Source organism: Anolis carolinensis, chromosome 3 (assembly GCF_035594765.1).
Source record: "Anolis carolinensis isolate JA03-04 chromosome 3, rAnoCar3.1.pri, whole genome shotgun sequence".
In the NCBI taxonomy this organism is placed as follows: domain Eukaryota; kingdom Metazoa; phylum Chordata; class Lepidosauria; order Squamata; family Dactyloidae; genus Anolis; species Anolis carolinensis.
In genome coordinates, this window is record NC_085843.1 from 35,632,169 (window position 1) to 35,648,715 (window position 16,547).

At 39.3% G+C, this 16,547-nt stretch overlaps 1 protein-coding gene across 2 annotated transcripts in view; it reads right to left on the reverse strand.

The window, feature by feature from the left end:
- ccdc169 (coiled-coil domain containing 169) overlaps window positions 1–13,912 on the reverse strand; it is a 35,654-nt gene extending 21,742 nt beyond the window's left edge. Inside the window, exons 1-5 of one of the 2 annotated variants that reach the window (XM_062974724.1) lie at window positions 13,682–13,912; window positions 8,667–8,729; window positions 8,488–8,570; window positions 7,350–7,460; window positions 7,207–7,247 (exon numbers count right to left, since the gene is read on the reverse strand). In XM_062974724.1, coding sequence (XP_062830794.1) covers window positions 7,207–7,247; window positions 7,350–7,460; window positions 8,488–8,566 — 231 coding nt within the window. In that variant the 5' untranslated portion in view covers window positions 8,567–8,570; window positions 8,667–8,729; window positions 13,682–13,912. The remainder of the gene's footprint in view (window positions 1–7,206; window positions 7,248–7,349; window positions 7,461–8,487; window positions 8,571–8,666; window positions 8,730–13,681) is intronic. The other variant, XM_008107907.3, reaches the window with a different exon arrangement.
- Between the last annotated feature and the right edge of the window lie 2,635 nt (window positions 13,913–16,547).

Sequence of the window (16,547 nt, forward strand, 5' to 3'; positions counted from 1 at the left end):
GTTCCTTTTAAAAAGAATTAATATGGTAGCATTCTGAAGCCATCCATGATAGAGCAAAAGCAGAATAATGCTGATGCCTGGAGGTTAAGTTCTGTGTACTTACATAGAATAATATGCCCTGAGCAGAAATTTTAGGTTTAACTCCAAGAGGCACAGCCCAGTGGCTTCTTGAATGCCATTGTAAAAGGTTTATAATAATAAACCTTATACACACATACACACACACACACACACACACACCAGAATAATATCCTTAATTTCAAAAAGATATGGTAGATAGTTCTAGATTTGGAGTACAAACATTCCTTTTAACACTTGAGAGTTTTCCCACCTCAAAGCTAGTGTTAGAAAAATCTGTTTGTAGCGAAGACGAAATGACAAAACATCAGGAGTAATAAGTATCAACTGTCATACAAAACTCTCTTGGGATTTGACAAGGCAAACTATGAATGTCATTACTAGATGAAACAAACATTTATCAATGGATATCCCATTTCATTTGAGAGACAAGAAACTGTAAAGAACAAACTAAAGAGCAGACAGCAATATTTTGCTGCCAAAGATATTGCCAACAAGCTTTCAATGCAAGTTGCATTTAAGGTATTATATTCCCAATTACATGATACAGTTTTTTGTTGGTGATATTATCTAAGAACAATTTCTACCATGTCAAGTTAGCTCACCATCTGCATTGGACAAAATCACCAACACACACCTGTAAAACATTCAGTCTAAAGTAAGACTCCAGGGCCAAACTATTACACAACTCGGTTGCTGTGAGTCTTTCAGACTGTTATGGCCATGTTCCAGAAGCTTTCTTTCCTGACGTTTTGCCCACATCTGTGGCAGGCATCCTCAGAGGTTGAGGTATGTTCACAACCTCACATACCTCATAACCCCTGAGGATACCTGCCAGATGTGGGTGAAACGTCAGGAGGAAAGCTTCTGGAACATGGCCATACAGCCCAAAAGACTCACAACAATCCACTGATTCCAGCCATGAAAGCCTTTGACAATATGTTATTACACAACTATTATAATAAGTGCAAAGAAGTAGAAGGCAATGGAAAAGTAAAAAACAAATCTTTCCCACAAGATCCCATGGGGCAAAAAGAAATATAAACCAAAATTAGCAATATTGAATGACCAACAGGGGAAGGGTATCTATTATGAAAACAAATTAAAAAGAAGACGGAAGTAATATTCTAAAAAACTACATGAAATAGATGGAAGAATGACAGAGTCCTTCAAAGAAAAGCCAATGAATAAAGAACCTATAATTTCAAAAAGTGAAGTGGAAACAGTTCTCACAGCACTTAGAAGAAATAAATCACCGCAAACAGATGGCACAGCAATAGAACTGTTTTAAGCTATAGAGACAAAATCTGTCCAAATTGTAACACAAATCCGCCAATATAGAGAACAAAACAATGGCCCACAGACTGGAAATGCTGACTATATATTCTAGTCTCAGAACAAAGAGAACACAAAGGGTTGCAGCAATCATCGAAACACTCCATCAATCTTTTCTGCAAGCAAAGAGATGCTCAAGATTTTGCAATAAAACCTTTTACCAGATATGGCTCAGTTAGATATCAAAATGGAGGCTGCAGTCAAGATACCAGGTCATGACTGAGGGTGCATCTACACTGTTGGATGAATGCATCTGGACACTACTTAAACTGCCATGGCTCAATGCTGTGGAATCATGGGACTTGCAGCTTAGTGAGGTAGATAATGCTAAAGACCAGTTAAAACTACAATTGCCATGATTCCTCAGCATTGAGTTGTGGCAGTTAAAGTGATGTGAAACTGCATCAATTCGACTGTATGGATCAGGCATGGGCAAACTTTGGCCCGCCAGATATTTTGGACCTCAGTTCCCAGAAATCCCTGTTAGCCTACCAGCTATTAGGAATTGTGGGAGTTGAAGCCCAAAACACCCCGAGGGCTGAAATTTGCCCATTCCTGATGTAGATGCACCCTAAGATTTGGAATAGCATCTATGAAGCAATTTAAAAGGCTCCTCAAAAATAAAGATAGTATCACCAAATTCAGGATCGTTCATACCACAGTATTTCTGATTACTATTTATGAACTGCTAAAATGACAAAGGATTGCAGGAGATTATTAGACCTGGACATTTGCTAGATGTCAAAAAGATTGAACTAAGGCTATACTACTTTAGTCATACCAGGACACAACATGAATCAATGGAAAATATGACGATGTTCAGTGAAATGGGAGGCAGTAGGAAAAGAGGGAAACGACTCTACAGGTGGATAGACTCAATCAAGGAAGCCACAGTACTGAGTTTGCAGGACTTGAACAGGACTCTTGATGACAAGAACTCTTGGAGTGGTCAACTTGACAACACATGACAAAATGAACAAAAAGGGAGAGAAATTGTGAATTGAAATGAAAGAGAGATCTATATGGTAACCATCAGTTTCAGCCTACAACTCCCACCAGCATAACAAATGGTGCAAAGATTATGATAGTTGCTGTCAAAAACAAATGGAGATCGTAGTTATTCATTCTTAGGGATTTGGAGATAAGCAGCACCAATCTCTAGAAACTGAGTAGAATGCACAAGTGTCAAGTTGCCTGCCTTCATGTTTATTCATCTTGTATATTCCAAAATATATTTAAATACAACAGAAATGCCTTCAGATATTCCTTTACATTTGCATAGAACTTTAATCTAAGACAAACAAGAGCTGCAGACTAGTTACCCTTGGTCTCATATTCTATTTTTGTATCTGAATATTGTATTCAAGCATATTCTATTCTTGGTATTCTGATTGCAGGGAATAATAGGGCTATCAAACCCTTTTTTCTCCTCTTGTGATACTGCTGATTTAACACAATGGTTCAACAATTGGAGGTTTAGGGGGAGGGGGTTGATGTATGTTGTTTCTAGTTTTTGTAAAAGAAATACGAGCATGCAGAGTAAACCCATTTTGGTTGATATAGCAGATCTCACACGTAGCAATACACTAAGCATTTCTATTTAAATGTGTCTCTAGTACACTAAAATCACATTCTGAAAGCCCTCCAAAAGGAAGTGAACAATTTGCTTTTCTACAGAATTTGGCTGTGCTAGCAACATTTTTATTTTGGCTTCAATTTCCTTTGCCTTTCTATGTGAGATATACACACAGATGTGATGTATCTGTCCAACATGTTATGAAAATAACACAGCCATGAAGCTGCCATAATCTATTCAACCTGCCATTTAAAGTCAATTGCAAATATCATGTCACAGATGGCACAAACGTCCCCTTCCATGAACACTAACAGACAGCAACTTTCAGCTGCCTTAATTACATATTTGAACATTATGGACAATTGTGGTATTTTGATGTAGCCTACATTAGGCTTCCTTAGTGAAAACTAAAGAGAATAAAGGGAATGCAAAATTTCAAAGAGAAAATTTATACTAATACAATAACATTTTGTCATCAGTAAAGATATCAGTGGACTGTCTTTTAACAAGGAGGTTTGACAGATGGACACATTTTTCAATCTACTGATGTGACAGTCCTGTTTCTTACACTGAATTTTATAGTGTTTGTAATAAAACTTGCTATAAAACTGAAAATGAGACATTCTTCAACCAGACATAAAACAAAGTAATTTTATGCTCCATTGTTTTCACTGAAACAAACTGGTCTAAAAAGTGCCTGGATTTCTTTCACTGACCATGCCCTATCTATTGACTATCTCACCAACCTATTCCAGGGGATAAATATTCCCAAATTACAATCCTGAATCTTATTTAAATATGAAGTGCCCCCTGGTGGTTAATGTTTAGAGTTTCAAATAAATTTGACTTATTTTCCCTATATGCATTTTTTCCTAAACTCTGTCCCAGAAAGAGTTCAAAAATAGTTTTTTAAGTACCATTTCAAAATCACCTAGCCAACATGATAGATATAAATATACAAAAAAAAACTATAGTCAATAAAGAAACTCTTTCAAATGGTCCCAGAGCATATTGGGAGGAACTGGCACACTGCAGCAGTGAACATGGTGTCTTGAATTAGGGACATTCTGGCAGTTCAGTCACTTTAAAGTGAAATCATGGGACAGTCAAATTCTTAATAAAGATTACTAAATATTTGAAAGGATGTTATATTGAAGATTGAGAATGCTTGTTTTCTGCTGCTCTAGAGAGCAAAATATGCAGCAATGGGTTCAAACTGAGGGTAACAGTTTTGCGGAGAAAAGGTTTTGACAAACTTTTTATTTTTTCCTTTTGTCAATGGATTTTATGAGAAAGAAAATACCCATAGCATTATGGTGATATTTTGAAACAAGAGCCACTACTTTAAGAAACGCCGTCCTTAAAATAAGAGTGTTTTAAGTCTGCAATGCTTCATTTGGGGTGGGAACAAGCCCCAGAAAATATAAGCATAGCCTCGGGACATACTTTTTATCAGCGTTGACCCTGAAACATGCAAAGTAATAATGAGAACCACCAAGTACATGCAGATAATCCTCCCCAATTTCTAAATAACCCAAGTCTGATCTAGTTGCTTCATAGCTGTCCTTCTATGTCTTAGCTGTCTTCTGATATCTTGGCTACACTTTGCATTTGATTTATAATTGAGACAAAATACAGAAAATATTTTAACTAGTTTGTTGTCTTCATAACCCATGGTAAAGTCACAGAAGTGATTCATGGTGATAATTAAGTCTTTTAAAATTAGGCAACAAGCAAAACACAAAGGCTAGAAACTTCCCATATCAAGGGGAGTGTGAAATCCAGTCCTACGGATACTAGGATCTCTCTCTACTGTAATTTAATGGATACATCCAAGTTTTTTAAAACTATTCCCAATGAGAATGCTGTTAAGCTGAGTACCTGCAGATGCTCCACATTATTCTACAATGAAAAACAAAGATACAGAATGGGGGACGATTGGCATGACAGCACTACGTGTGAAAAAGATCTTGGGAGTCCTCATGGACAAGTTAAATATGAGCCAACAATGTGATGAGGCGGCTAAAAAAGCCAATGGGATTTTGGCCTGCATACATAGAGTATAGTGTCTAGATCCAGGGAAGTCATGCTACCCCTCTATTCCGTCTTGGTCAGACCACATCTGGAATACTGTGTCCCTTCAGGGAGATGGATACAAAAAAGTTGTTGTTGTTGTTGTTGTTGTTATTCTGGGCACTGCAATTGAGGGGAGATGTTGACAAGCTGAAATGTGTACAGAGAAGGGCGACTAAAATGATCAAGGGTCTGGAGAACAAGCCCTATGAGGAGCGGCTGAAAGAGCTGGGCATGTTTAACCTGCAGAAGAGAAGGCTGAGCGGAGACATAATAACCATGTATAAATATGTGAGGGGAAGTCATAGGGAGGAGGGAGCAAGCTTGTTTTCTGCTGCCCTGCAGACTAGGACGCAGAACAATGGCTTCAAACTACAGGAAAGGAGATTCACCTGAACATTAGGAAGAACGTCTTCACTGTGAGAGCTGTTCAGTAGGGCAACTTCGGCCCCAGAGAGTGGTGGAGGCTCCTTCTTTTGAGGCTTTTAAGCAGAGGCTGGATGGCCATCTGTCAGGGGTGCTTTGAATGCGATTTTCCTGCTTTTTGGCAGGGGGTTGGACTGGATGGCCCATGAGGTCTCTTCCAACTCTATGATTCTATGGTTCTATTCATCAGTGTATCTGCGTATCTGTCTCTCTCTATTAGGTTGCTTTAACACAGGCAACATCCTGAGAGAAAAAGAAGAAAAGTTCCTCCTACTAATGCAGAAAATTAATTTCTGAAGAAACTTTTGTACATTCCCTACAATCTTTTTAATGAAAAGACACTGGCTGGCTAATTGTGTAGAAAGCAAATTTCACAATGCAGTAAAGCATGCTTCAAAGTGTGCGGATTTTGATTGCTTTATAATTATAAAATAAGGCATGTATGGTACAAAAGAATTTAGCAATTAAACAGAGCTCACTCACAATGGGAAAGCCATTGAGGTGCCCTTGATATCTGGGAGCAGTCACAATACCCAATTCTAACAGGCAGAAATAAAGTTGCCGATTCTTATGTCTATCATGCTGTCTAAACATGCTTGTCAATTCTGCTCCATTACTCCTTACAGTAAGAAACCGTAGCAAAAGAATATTCTCAGAAAAGACTAACACACTCAGATAAGAGTGGACTGTAAAGGGCACAGAGCCAGAAAGAACTCTGTGGAAGCTGTATCCCCAAAAGAGCAAACATGAATGACCTTTCACAGCAATTGTGCATCTGAAATCCAATTTCCTCCTTTAATTCATAATTCAAGCATCTTCATTACCACAAAATACTCCATGAAGACCCCAATATGCCTATCCCCATGACACCTAAACACTCTCCTTATTATAGCCTTCCTCTGACTGGGTGTTTTCCAGATGATTTGGATTATAATCCCCATCAGTCCTAATTCTCTCCAGCAACACCTCGAGGGGAGTGATGAGAATTATACCCCTAAACATATTAAGGACATTTGATTGGACAAAGCCACCCTTCTACTTTATATCAGGAATGTGAAAAGTGCCTCTCATGTGAAGCCACAGTGCACCGCCCCATTTCAGGGGGAAAATAAAGATCCATTTTTTTTTCTATTCTTGGGAATCTTCAAGAAATATTTTTGTATTGAGAGATCACATATTCCTCCAACTCCTGGGGAAAAACACCCCACAAAATCAAAACCATAAATGAACATCCACTCCAAGTAGTCAAAATCCCCTCCTAGTTTTTGGTTGTAGTGCACCCTATGATGGGTAGTTAAGTGACAATTATGTTCCCAGATTTACCCATCCTTACCTTAACTCAAGAATATTAATTTTCAAAGGTGACAAATGCATGTTCTTAAAAGACAAATTACTGCAGAACAACCTATCCTGATTTGGTACTTCTTAAGAAGACGGCTATGAAATTTCAGCACAGTATGAGCACTAATACAAATGAAGTTATTGAAATAGTATAATATACTTACTATTAGTAGCTGCAGATATATATTTTAAAACTCAATTGAAAAAAGTGTAATTATTTAGTGCTAATGTTATCACAGAGAATTAAAGTATCTGCCATCCAAAATGCTACAAAGCCAAAGGATAGGGGAAAGATGTTTCTCAAATGTACAAAAACACATTTCCTTACATAGCAGCATTTTCTAGATACTTGTTCAAATAAATGTCATCAGACTTACCATGTGCATCTGATCAAAGGAACGAACAGAAGCCAATCTGTCTGCAAAAGAGAAAAATTAGAGGTCTTTTGATAAACACGTCATCATTACAAATTTCAGTGAACAGTAACGGGCAAGTCTAAAAGAAGTAAATTGAACCATACCTGTTGGACTGCCACGTACATGTTCCATCTTTCCTTGGAGAAGTCCAATCTGTCTTTCCAACTGTCTGTTCAATTCTATTTGGGTTTCATATCTGGTTTTCCATTCACTGTCTTAAAAAATACATGGAAGCGGTTATTCATAGAATCATAAAGCTGGAGACCTCATGGGCCATCCAGTCCAACCCTCTGTCAAGAAGCAGGAAAATCACATTCAATATCTTTTTATTGGGTGTCTTGTGCTATCAAGTTGGCTTTGGCTTCTGGATACCCCACGATTATTCTCCAAGTCAGAATTTCTAAAGAAGGAATGGAAAAGCTTTGCTCTTTTAGATGTTTTGGACTGTAGTCAGCCATTCACATTTGCTGGGGCCAGGGGCACAGGACCCTCGTGAAAGTGAAAACCCACATTTTAAAAAACCAAACACTCCCCCCGCCCAGGAAGCAGCTTTCTAAGCATCTCTAGGTATTCTAGCATAATTCTATGCCAATGGCTGGTGGAAACTAACCACAGAATCGCACTAGAGGACCTAGAGTTTTCTAGAAAGGACATTTTAATCTAATTCACAAATAATACAATCTGCAAAAGTCAAACCCGCAAATGTGGAAAGTCAACAGTAGTGATATAGGCCTCCAAGAGACTATGGCTCCTAATTTGAGAATCAGCTAGAATATATGGCAGTATAGACTGAGATAACCCAATTCAAAGCAGATATTGTGGGATATTCTGCCTTGATATTCCGAGTTATATGGTTGTTTGGAAGGGCCCTAAGAGCACTACTTCACCCTTTGCAGTCCTTGACTCCCACACAATCACACTGGCAATGAGCACTTTTTGACAGAAATGGTATGACATTCTTTCATCAATCCAGGGTGAAAAATCAAAAGCCAGAGGAAAAGTCAAAAACACTACAGCAAGAAATGCAATAGTTAATATTCTTCATTCTAACAAAAAAAAACTGATTTCTTTTTAAAAACTGACATTTGTAATGGAGCAAATTAAAATTAAAAAGTCACTTTCTAAATTGTGTTTGATACATCTTCCAACATCAGAGCCTGAAGACTCTTGATTATGTAATTGAATATGGATCATCACTTGCCTTTTATTTGATTGACAGAAAGTCTAGATTTACTCTCTTACCTTCATCCTCAACACTGTTGAGCCTTTTTTCCAGCTGCGCTACCGTATTTTTCATTTCAAACACTGAGTGTTCTAGCATTTCTCTGCATTACAAAATAACAAGTAGTTATATAATCAGAAGAGACACTAAAGATGCAATGCGCAGAGGGAAATGCAAATGTAGGCAGTCTTTCCAGTACCTGGGGCTGGAATCCAGTAAGTGTACTTTGCTTGCATAGCAGCCCACTTGTTACAACTGTGACCTGGGGAGTATATGGACAGTGTAGAAATAAGGCAGCTTGACACCACTTTCATTGCCATGGCTCAATGCTATGGGTTTGTAGTTTTACAAGGTTTTTTCCTTCTCAATCAAAGAGTGCTAGTTTCCTACTCACTCCTAATGAGAATTCTAAGTACCACTGGCTAAACTACAAATCTTAAGATTACATAGGTTAGAAACATGACAGGTAACGTATCATCTTAGTGCCATGGCTGTGTAGTCCAAAAGGGCCCAGGATCTCAGCCAAATTCTTCCAATGCTGGTTTTGTAGGATTCTTTAAATGCACAACTTCGCAAATACTCTCATTAGCAGAGCCTATAAAGCTGTGGAGCAGCTGCCAGCACAACATATTCCTGCCTCAGCCAGAATTTTCTGGAAACGAACTTTCAAGTGCAAAGCTTAAGCAGACAGATGGCATTCTGAGTTCATGCTATTGAGCAAGACCCACATTAAGATTTTGCAAGTCCCAAGACACTTGGATTATTGCGCTCTCACTCCTGCTAAGGTCTATGTACTTTCACGACCCTAATATTTTAATTAATTATTCATATTTTATCATTCCCTTCTGGCTATGGGAGACATACCACTCAATTTAACATATATGAATGAACGCACAGCAAAATGCAGATTAACATAAAATTAACAGCACTTCCATGATTATTCCTGGCTATTAAACATCTGTCCACTATGTGAGGCAAGAGGCTATGTTGATAGTAGCAGTGCTGCTGGTAGGATCTCCTCTATCAGACAGGTTTTTTGCTGAGGAGTCATACTAAAGTTCCAAACACATAGCTACTGGGCAGAAGCAGTGAAGCCTCAATGGATGGCAGATAAAACTCTTCAAGAAATTAAGGACAGACGAGAAGCAAAAGTAAAAACGGACAGAAATAGTCAGAACCTGAATGAAACTGTTCAACAGCATATGCACAAGAACAGCAAAATTACTATAATAATACAGCCCAACCAAAAAAGAATTCTTGCTGTCTTGTTTTTAGGCCTGTTTCTGGGGTTATTTCCTAGATATGGTTATCATGATTTTCTATGGGTGAGCAGATGGTGACTGGTAGATGAACATATGTTCTGTATCTCAAAAACTAGCACTGACGGGGGAAACTGATGCTATTTCTGAAATCAGCAGGTCAAATATATCCAGAGACTAACATTTGAGCACTAAAATGTGTACTGACCAGTGTAATGAACACAATGAAATATAACAACAAAAAAGGAAAAACAAAAGACCTTTTCCACAAAATCCAGGAAATGGAAATTTACATCAAGAGTGGAGATGCTCTATGACCAGAAGGGAACATATTACATGGCCAAGGAAAGAATACAAGGAGAACCATATAAAAGAGATGAATGGATGATAGATTCATTTGAGGAAGAACCATGTGAAGATAAACCTCTAGTATTAGACAGAGAAGTGGAAGATACATTCAAGGCATTTGGAAAAAATAAATCACCAGGAACAATAGAGCTCTACAGAAACAGAATCTACTCTAGTTCTAACTAACATATTTCAACAAATATGGAAAACAAGATAATGGGCTACAAATTGGATACTAAGGACTGCTAAAGAGAAATAAACGGGTTCTAGAAGACAAGATGATACAACTGAGACTGTTATCCTTTAGCCATATAATGAGAAGGCATGACTCACTAGAAAAGACAATAAAGTATGGTAAGATAGAAGGTAGTAGGAAAAAGGAAGACCTCATTACAGGCGTATGGATTCAATCAAGGAAGCCATGGTTCTGGGTCTGCAAGTCCAGAACAGGGCTATTGATGATATTGTGACATGGAGGTCTCTCATTATTGCATTTTGTCCTATGGGGCTGTTGTAAGGTTTACTGAAGGCCTAAATACAAATGCACCAGATCCCATCTGATCTTGGAAACTAAGAAGGGTCAACTCTGGTTAGTAAAAGGATAAGAGAATGTCCATGAGCTCCTTCCCCCCTAGCCTTCAGAAAGAAAGTTAAAACATGGCTATGGGACCAAGCTTTTAGAGAATAACTGCAGTGCAATAAATGAATGTAGAATCTGTGCAATGACAATTGGAATGGCCCTGGATTGTGACTTTGGATTATGTGATTTTAATAATTGATGTACAGTAGAGTCTCACTTATACAACCTTCGCTTATCCAACTTCTGTATTATCCAACACAATTTGCCTTTTAGTACTTAATGTTTTTGTAGTCAATGTTTTCAATACATTGTGATGTTCTGGTTCTAAATTTGTAAATATAAGAATTGCTACATAATGTTACTGTGTATTGAATGCTTTTTCTGTCGATTTGTTGTAAAACATCATGTTTGGTGCTTAAGCATAATGTAATTTGATGTTTAATTGGCTTTTGCTTGATACTTCCTTATTATCCAACATTTTCACTTATCAAACGTTCTACCGACCCGTTTATGTTGGATAAGCGAGACACTACTGTAATTGTTTTTAGTTGTCTTAATTCTCTGGTTTTTAATGTAGATGTTACCAATTGTATGTTATTTTAAGGCACTAAATTGTTGCCGATATGCGAGGCCGCTCTGAGTCCACCTCGGGAGTTAAGAAGAGTACAAATATGGTAAATAAATAATAAAATGAATGCCAGGTGCTATAAGCTACATTTTAGAGCAGTGGTTCTCCACCTGTGGGTCCCCAGATGTTTTGGCCTTCAACTCTCAGAAATTCTGGTAACAGCTGATAAACTGGTTGGGATTTCTTGAAGTTGTAGGCCAAAACACCTGGGGACCCACAGGTGGAGAACCACTGCTTTAGGGGAAGGAACTGGCAAATCCAACTCTTGAGTACTCATTGCCTAAGAAAAACCAATGAAATTCAGTGTGACCAATGTTCACACACACACAATATTGACTAATAGCGCAATGCCTTCGAATCATGAAATTATGATTATGTTCTATAATAAAAAATATCACAGTGTTGGACTTTGTACAAATAATTGCACCACAAAGATGGTAGAAGGGAAGGAGACAAATAAAGGACATTTCAGATGGGGGGGGGGGGAGGGAACACTTTGCTTCAAATGGGGTCAGAGCTCCAGCAAAGGAGTGGGGAGTAGAGATACCTGTTCAGTTGAAAAATGCTCTTCTATGATCTCTAATATTACCTACAATTGGGAACAGACAACCTGGGGCTCATTTTGAAACTAGGGATTAGGACTCTCTAGGTGCATCTATACTGCAAAATTAATGCAGTTCTGCATCACTTTAACTGCCTGGCTCAATGCTATGGAACCTTGGCCACAAGAATGTGAATGTATAGTATTGTTTTAAACTGTATCTTTATGTCTTATACTTATTACTGATACAGTAGTCTCACTTATCCAACATTCGCTTATCCATTGTTCTGCATTATCCAACGCAGTTGGCCTTCCTCCCCGATCTAGTTGTTTTCTAGGCAGCAAAGACTGAACTTTTATGGATTTAATTTCCAACAATGTTGCTACTGTAAGTTCATTTTATGGAATTCTATCTTTATTTGTAGTCAACTTGTTAGTAGCCAATTTTCTTGGCAATGATTTCAATATATTGTGATATTTCGGTGCTAAATTCATAAATACAGTAGTTACTACATAACGTTGCCATGTTTTGGACTGCTTTTTCTGTCGATTTGTTGTAAAACAAGATGTTTTTGGTGCTTAATTTGTAAAATCATAATGTAATTTGACATTTAATAGGCTTTTCCTTAATCCCTCCTTATTATCCAACATTTTCGCTTATCCAACGTTCTGCCGGTCCGTCAATGTTGGATAAGTGAGACTCTACTGTATATTGGATTGTTGTTTACATGATTTTAATACAATGTAAGCTGCTTTGGCTCCTGTGAGGGAGAAACGCGGGATATGAATAAAGACAGCGTGTTAAAGCGCTGAGCTGCTGAACTTGCAGACCGAAAGGTCACAGGTTCGAATCCGGGGAGCAGAGTGAGCGCCCACTATTAGCTCCAGCTTCTGCCAAACTAGCAGTTCGAAAACATGCAAATGTGAGTAGATCAATAGGTAAGGGAAGGTAACGGTGCTCCATGCAGTCATGCCGGCCAAATGACCTGGAGGTGTCTACGGACAACGCTGGCTCTTCGGCTTAGAAATGGAGATGAGCACCAACCCCCAGAGTCAGACATGACTGGACTTAATGTCAGGGGAAATCTTTACCTTTCCCTTTATAATATTACTAGCTGTGCCCGGCCACGCGTTGCTGTGGCGAAGTATGATGGTATGGGAAATGACGGAGCTTAGCCTTCTAACTGGCAGCAATTGGATAAAAACGATTATTCCTCTCTAATTAGGACTTTATTTTTCTTTTCTTTTTGTTGTATGAACGTAGAGGCATGGATGAGGGGTTGTGCTGCCAAGTTTAGTGTTTCTGGGATGTGTAGTTTTGTTGTTTTGTCCTAGGCCGAAATTTCATTACTCTTTTATATATATAGATTATTGGCCGTTTGGCAGAGAAAGCTAAAGGCCTTGTACAACTACAACTCGCACAATTCCATAGCATTGAATCAGGACAGTTAAAAGTGGGCTGGAAGAAATTAAAGACAGAGCAATATTCTATATTTTATAACATACTGATAGTAGAACAAACAAAGGGGTATGAAATATCTATCTGATGATTAAATGCCTGTCTGTTGATTAATTGAGAAATTAACCTGTGGGGACAAACTGATTCAGAGGAGCAACTTAAATACTGAAATGCTTTCATGTTTTCACGCCTATTATAAGGCCTTTTAAAAGTGGACTCAAACTGCATTAATTTCACAGCGTTGATATTGCCGCAGAATGGGCTGGATGGCCATCTGTCGGGAGTGCTTTGATTTCCTGGGTAGGGCTGGGTGGGCTTTGGTTGTTTTTCTAACTCTATAATTTTGTGATTGGATGCATTTGTGTTTTTTTTTTTTTTTAAAAAAAGGTGGGGACTCACTTCATCTGCTTCTCTTGGGCCAGCTCTTGCATGAGGCCATCATCGCCCAGCAGCTGGCTGCACCTTGCACCGTCGCCCATAGTCGCTCCGCGTCCTAATCGCCTTGGAGAGAAAGAGAGAAAAAGGGCGCGGAGCCCGGGAGTGTCAGGTGACTGGAGCCTTTCGAACGCCGGATCACAATCTTACCCAGGGAAACAGAGCCGTGACGTCTCATAGATGCACACGTCACAAGGGCCTGCAGGAGGCGCTGTTCTGCTGTTAGGAGGCTCCCAGGAAACCTGGGTTGTATATACAGTGCAGATCAAGCATGGGCAAACTTCGGCCCTCCAGGTGTTTTGGACTACAACTCCCACAATTCCTAACAGTAGCCGGTAGGCTGTTAGGAATTGTGGGAGTTGTAGTCCAAAACACCTGGAGGGCCGAAGTTTGCCCGTGCCTGGTATAGTTTCCATTGAACCATCAGAAAATAAAGTTGTCCCTTTGTTTTTTTTATTTTTAATGTCAACAGAAACTTGAGAAACTGCAAGTTGTTTCTGGTGTGAGAGAATTGTCCGTCTGCAAAGTCGTTGCCCAGGAGACGCCCAGATGTTTTGATGTTTTGCCATCCTTGTGGGAGGCTTTTCTCAGGTCCCCACATGGGGAGCTGGAGCTGACAGAGGGAGCTCATCCACACTCTCCCCAGATTCAAACCTCCAAATCTGGGGTCCTCAAACTTTTTAAGTGGAGGGCCGGTTCACTGTCCCTCAGACTGTTGGGGGGCCGGAGTCCAAAATTAGGATTGTTGTTGTGTGCCTTTAAGTTGTTTCAGACATAGGTCAACTCTAAGTCTAAAATTTAGGACAAGGGGCAGGTAAATGACCTTGGAGGGCCGCATCCGGCCCACAGGCCCTAGTTTGGGGACCCCTGCTCCAACCTGTCAGTCATCAGTCCCATCATGCCACCCATCATGTCACCGGAATGTTGATGCAATTCAACATTATTTGTATAGTTTGATGAGGCACCAGCACTCTTTGGCAGAGAAGACAAAAGATCTTGTAAAACTACAATTCCCATGATTCTATAGCTAGGGCAGTTAAAGTGGTGTCAAACTGCACTAATTCTATATGCACCCACACAGTCGCTACAATATCACTAAAGGTATTCACATGAATCAGAAAACTTGTGTTAACAAGAGATCTGGGTTGTTGTGAGTTTTCCAGGCTGTATGGCCATATTCCAGAAGCATTCTCTCATGACGTTTCGCCCACATCTATGGGTGAGGATGCCTGCCATAGATGTGGGTAAAAAGTCAGGAGAGAATGCTTCTGGAGCACAGCCATACAGCCCGGAAAACTCACAGCAACCCAGTGATTCCAACCATGAAAGCCTTCGACAACACAAAGAGATGGATCATTTATTTTTAGTAACTGGCATCAATTTTATTTCCAAGGGTCTGGCTCCTGTATTTTGCACTAATTAGAGGTTCTGGTTCATTTTCAAAGGTAGCAATCTAGCAGCTGAATTTTTCACTAACTGAAGTCCCCAAGTCATCTCTCAAGGCACACAGAGTACATTGGATTAATGTAATTAGGAGGTTATCAGTCCTTAAATGGCCATGTCCAGCTTATCTCTGTCCAGGAAAGACTGTAACTGAGACACCTGTTGAAGCTGGCCCCAAGCACTGAACAGCAGGATCTGCTTGGGCTTCCAGTGCTGGCTCTACTTCTTCTATGCTGTGCACCTTACTCTTCATTGGGTGAAGGCCCCCATCCAGGGCAAGCTTCTTACTGAGATTCTGGAATTAAGAACCACCAGTCCAGGAGCTCCATTTTACTGTAGTAACAAAATAATACTTGCTGAGATAAGTAAGCATCAATCATATAAGGGTCATTCTTTGTATCTACCACTCTTATAAACAAGTAGACTATATCACTTCAGTGCAACAGAGATCTTTGCAAAAAAAAAATTGCTCACAGCTGATACACCATCTGCTGTCCTTCTTACTCCAAAAGTAACATGGGTGCATTTTTCTATGGCACATTCTGTCAAATGGCACCAAAATGCATTAGGAGTTGTATTATTTATTTATTTATTTACATCATTTCTATCCTGCCTTTCTCACCCGATGGGACTCAAGGCTGGGTAAAAGACCTGGCAAAAATTATTTTGCCAGGTTTATAATGGTAGGGAAGAAAACCCCACATTTCACCAGTTTGGAAATATAGTCCAGTTTGTTTTATCACACTGTAAGCAACTTGGTCTTCTAATGGTAGACCATGCTGCCTGCCTTCTGAGGATATGCGTTAGAATCACATCACCACATTATAAACCATACACTTCCAGCATAACAGTGCATTTTGGGTTACATACTTGGCATATGCTGACAGAGTAGACATTGTACCTTATAACCCACCTGCTGTTCATCAGTAGTTAGATACATCCCTGGTGTGCACCATGTTTGCAGCTGCTCAATACAGTCCATCTGGTAAGATAGTCAATTACTAGAAACTGTGCTTTACTCATTCCCCTGTTGTCAAAACTCATGCTCCTTGTGAGAACACACAATCTTTATAGGCACATTACTGCTTTGAAGGGGTAATATCCTGAAAACAGATGCCAGAATTCCTCAAACAATTTACATGCCTTTCCAAGATGAATAGGACAATGTGAGCCATCAGGTCATGGGCACACTTCGATTTTGGTACATTTCACCGTTATTCCAATTTGTTACAAATGGTGTGTAAAAACAGCATTCTATGAGGAGCAGTCAAAGGGTTTCTAGCATATTATTTCTATCCTTGTTTGGCCCTGTGCACTCCCTAAAGATATCTACAGTAAATTGACTCAACCTCAACTTCTTATGGCTTCAGTGTCTCTGCATGCTTCT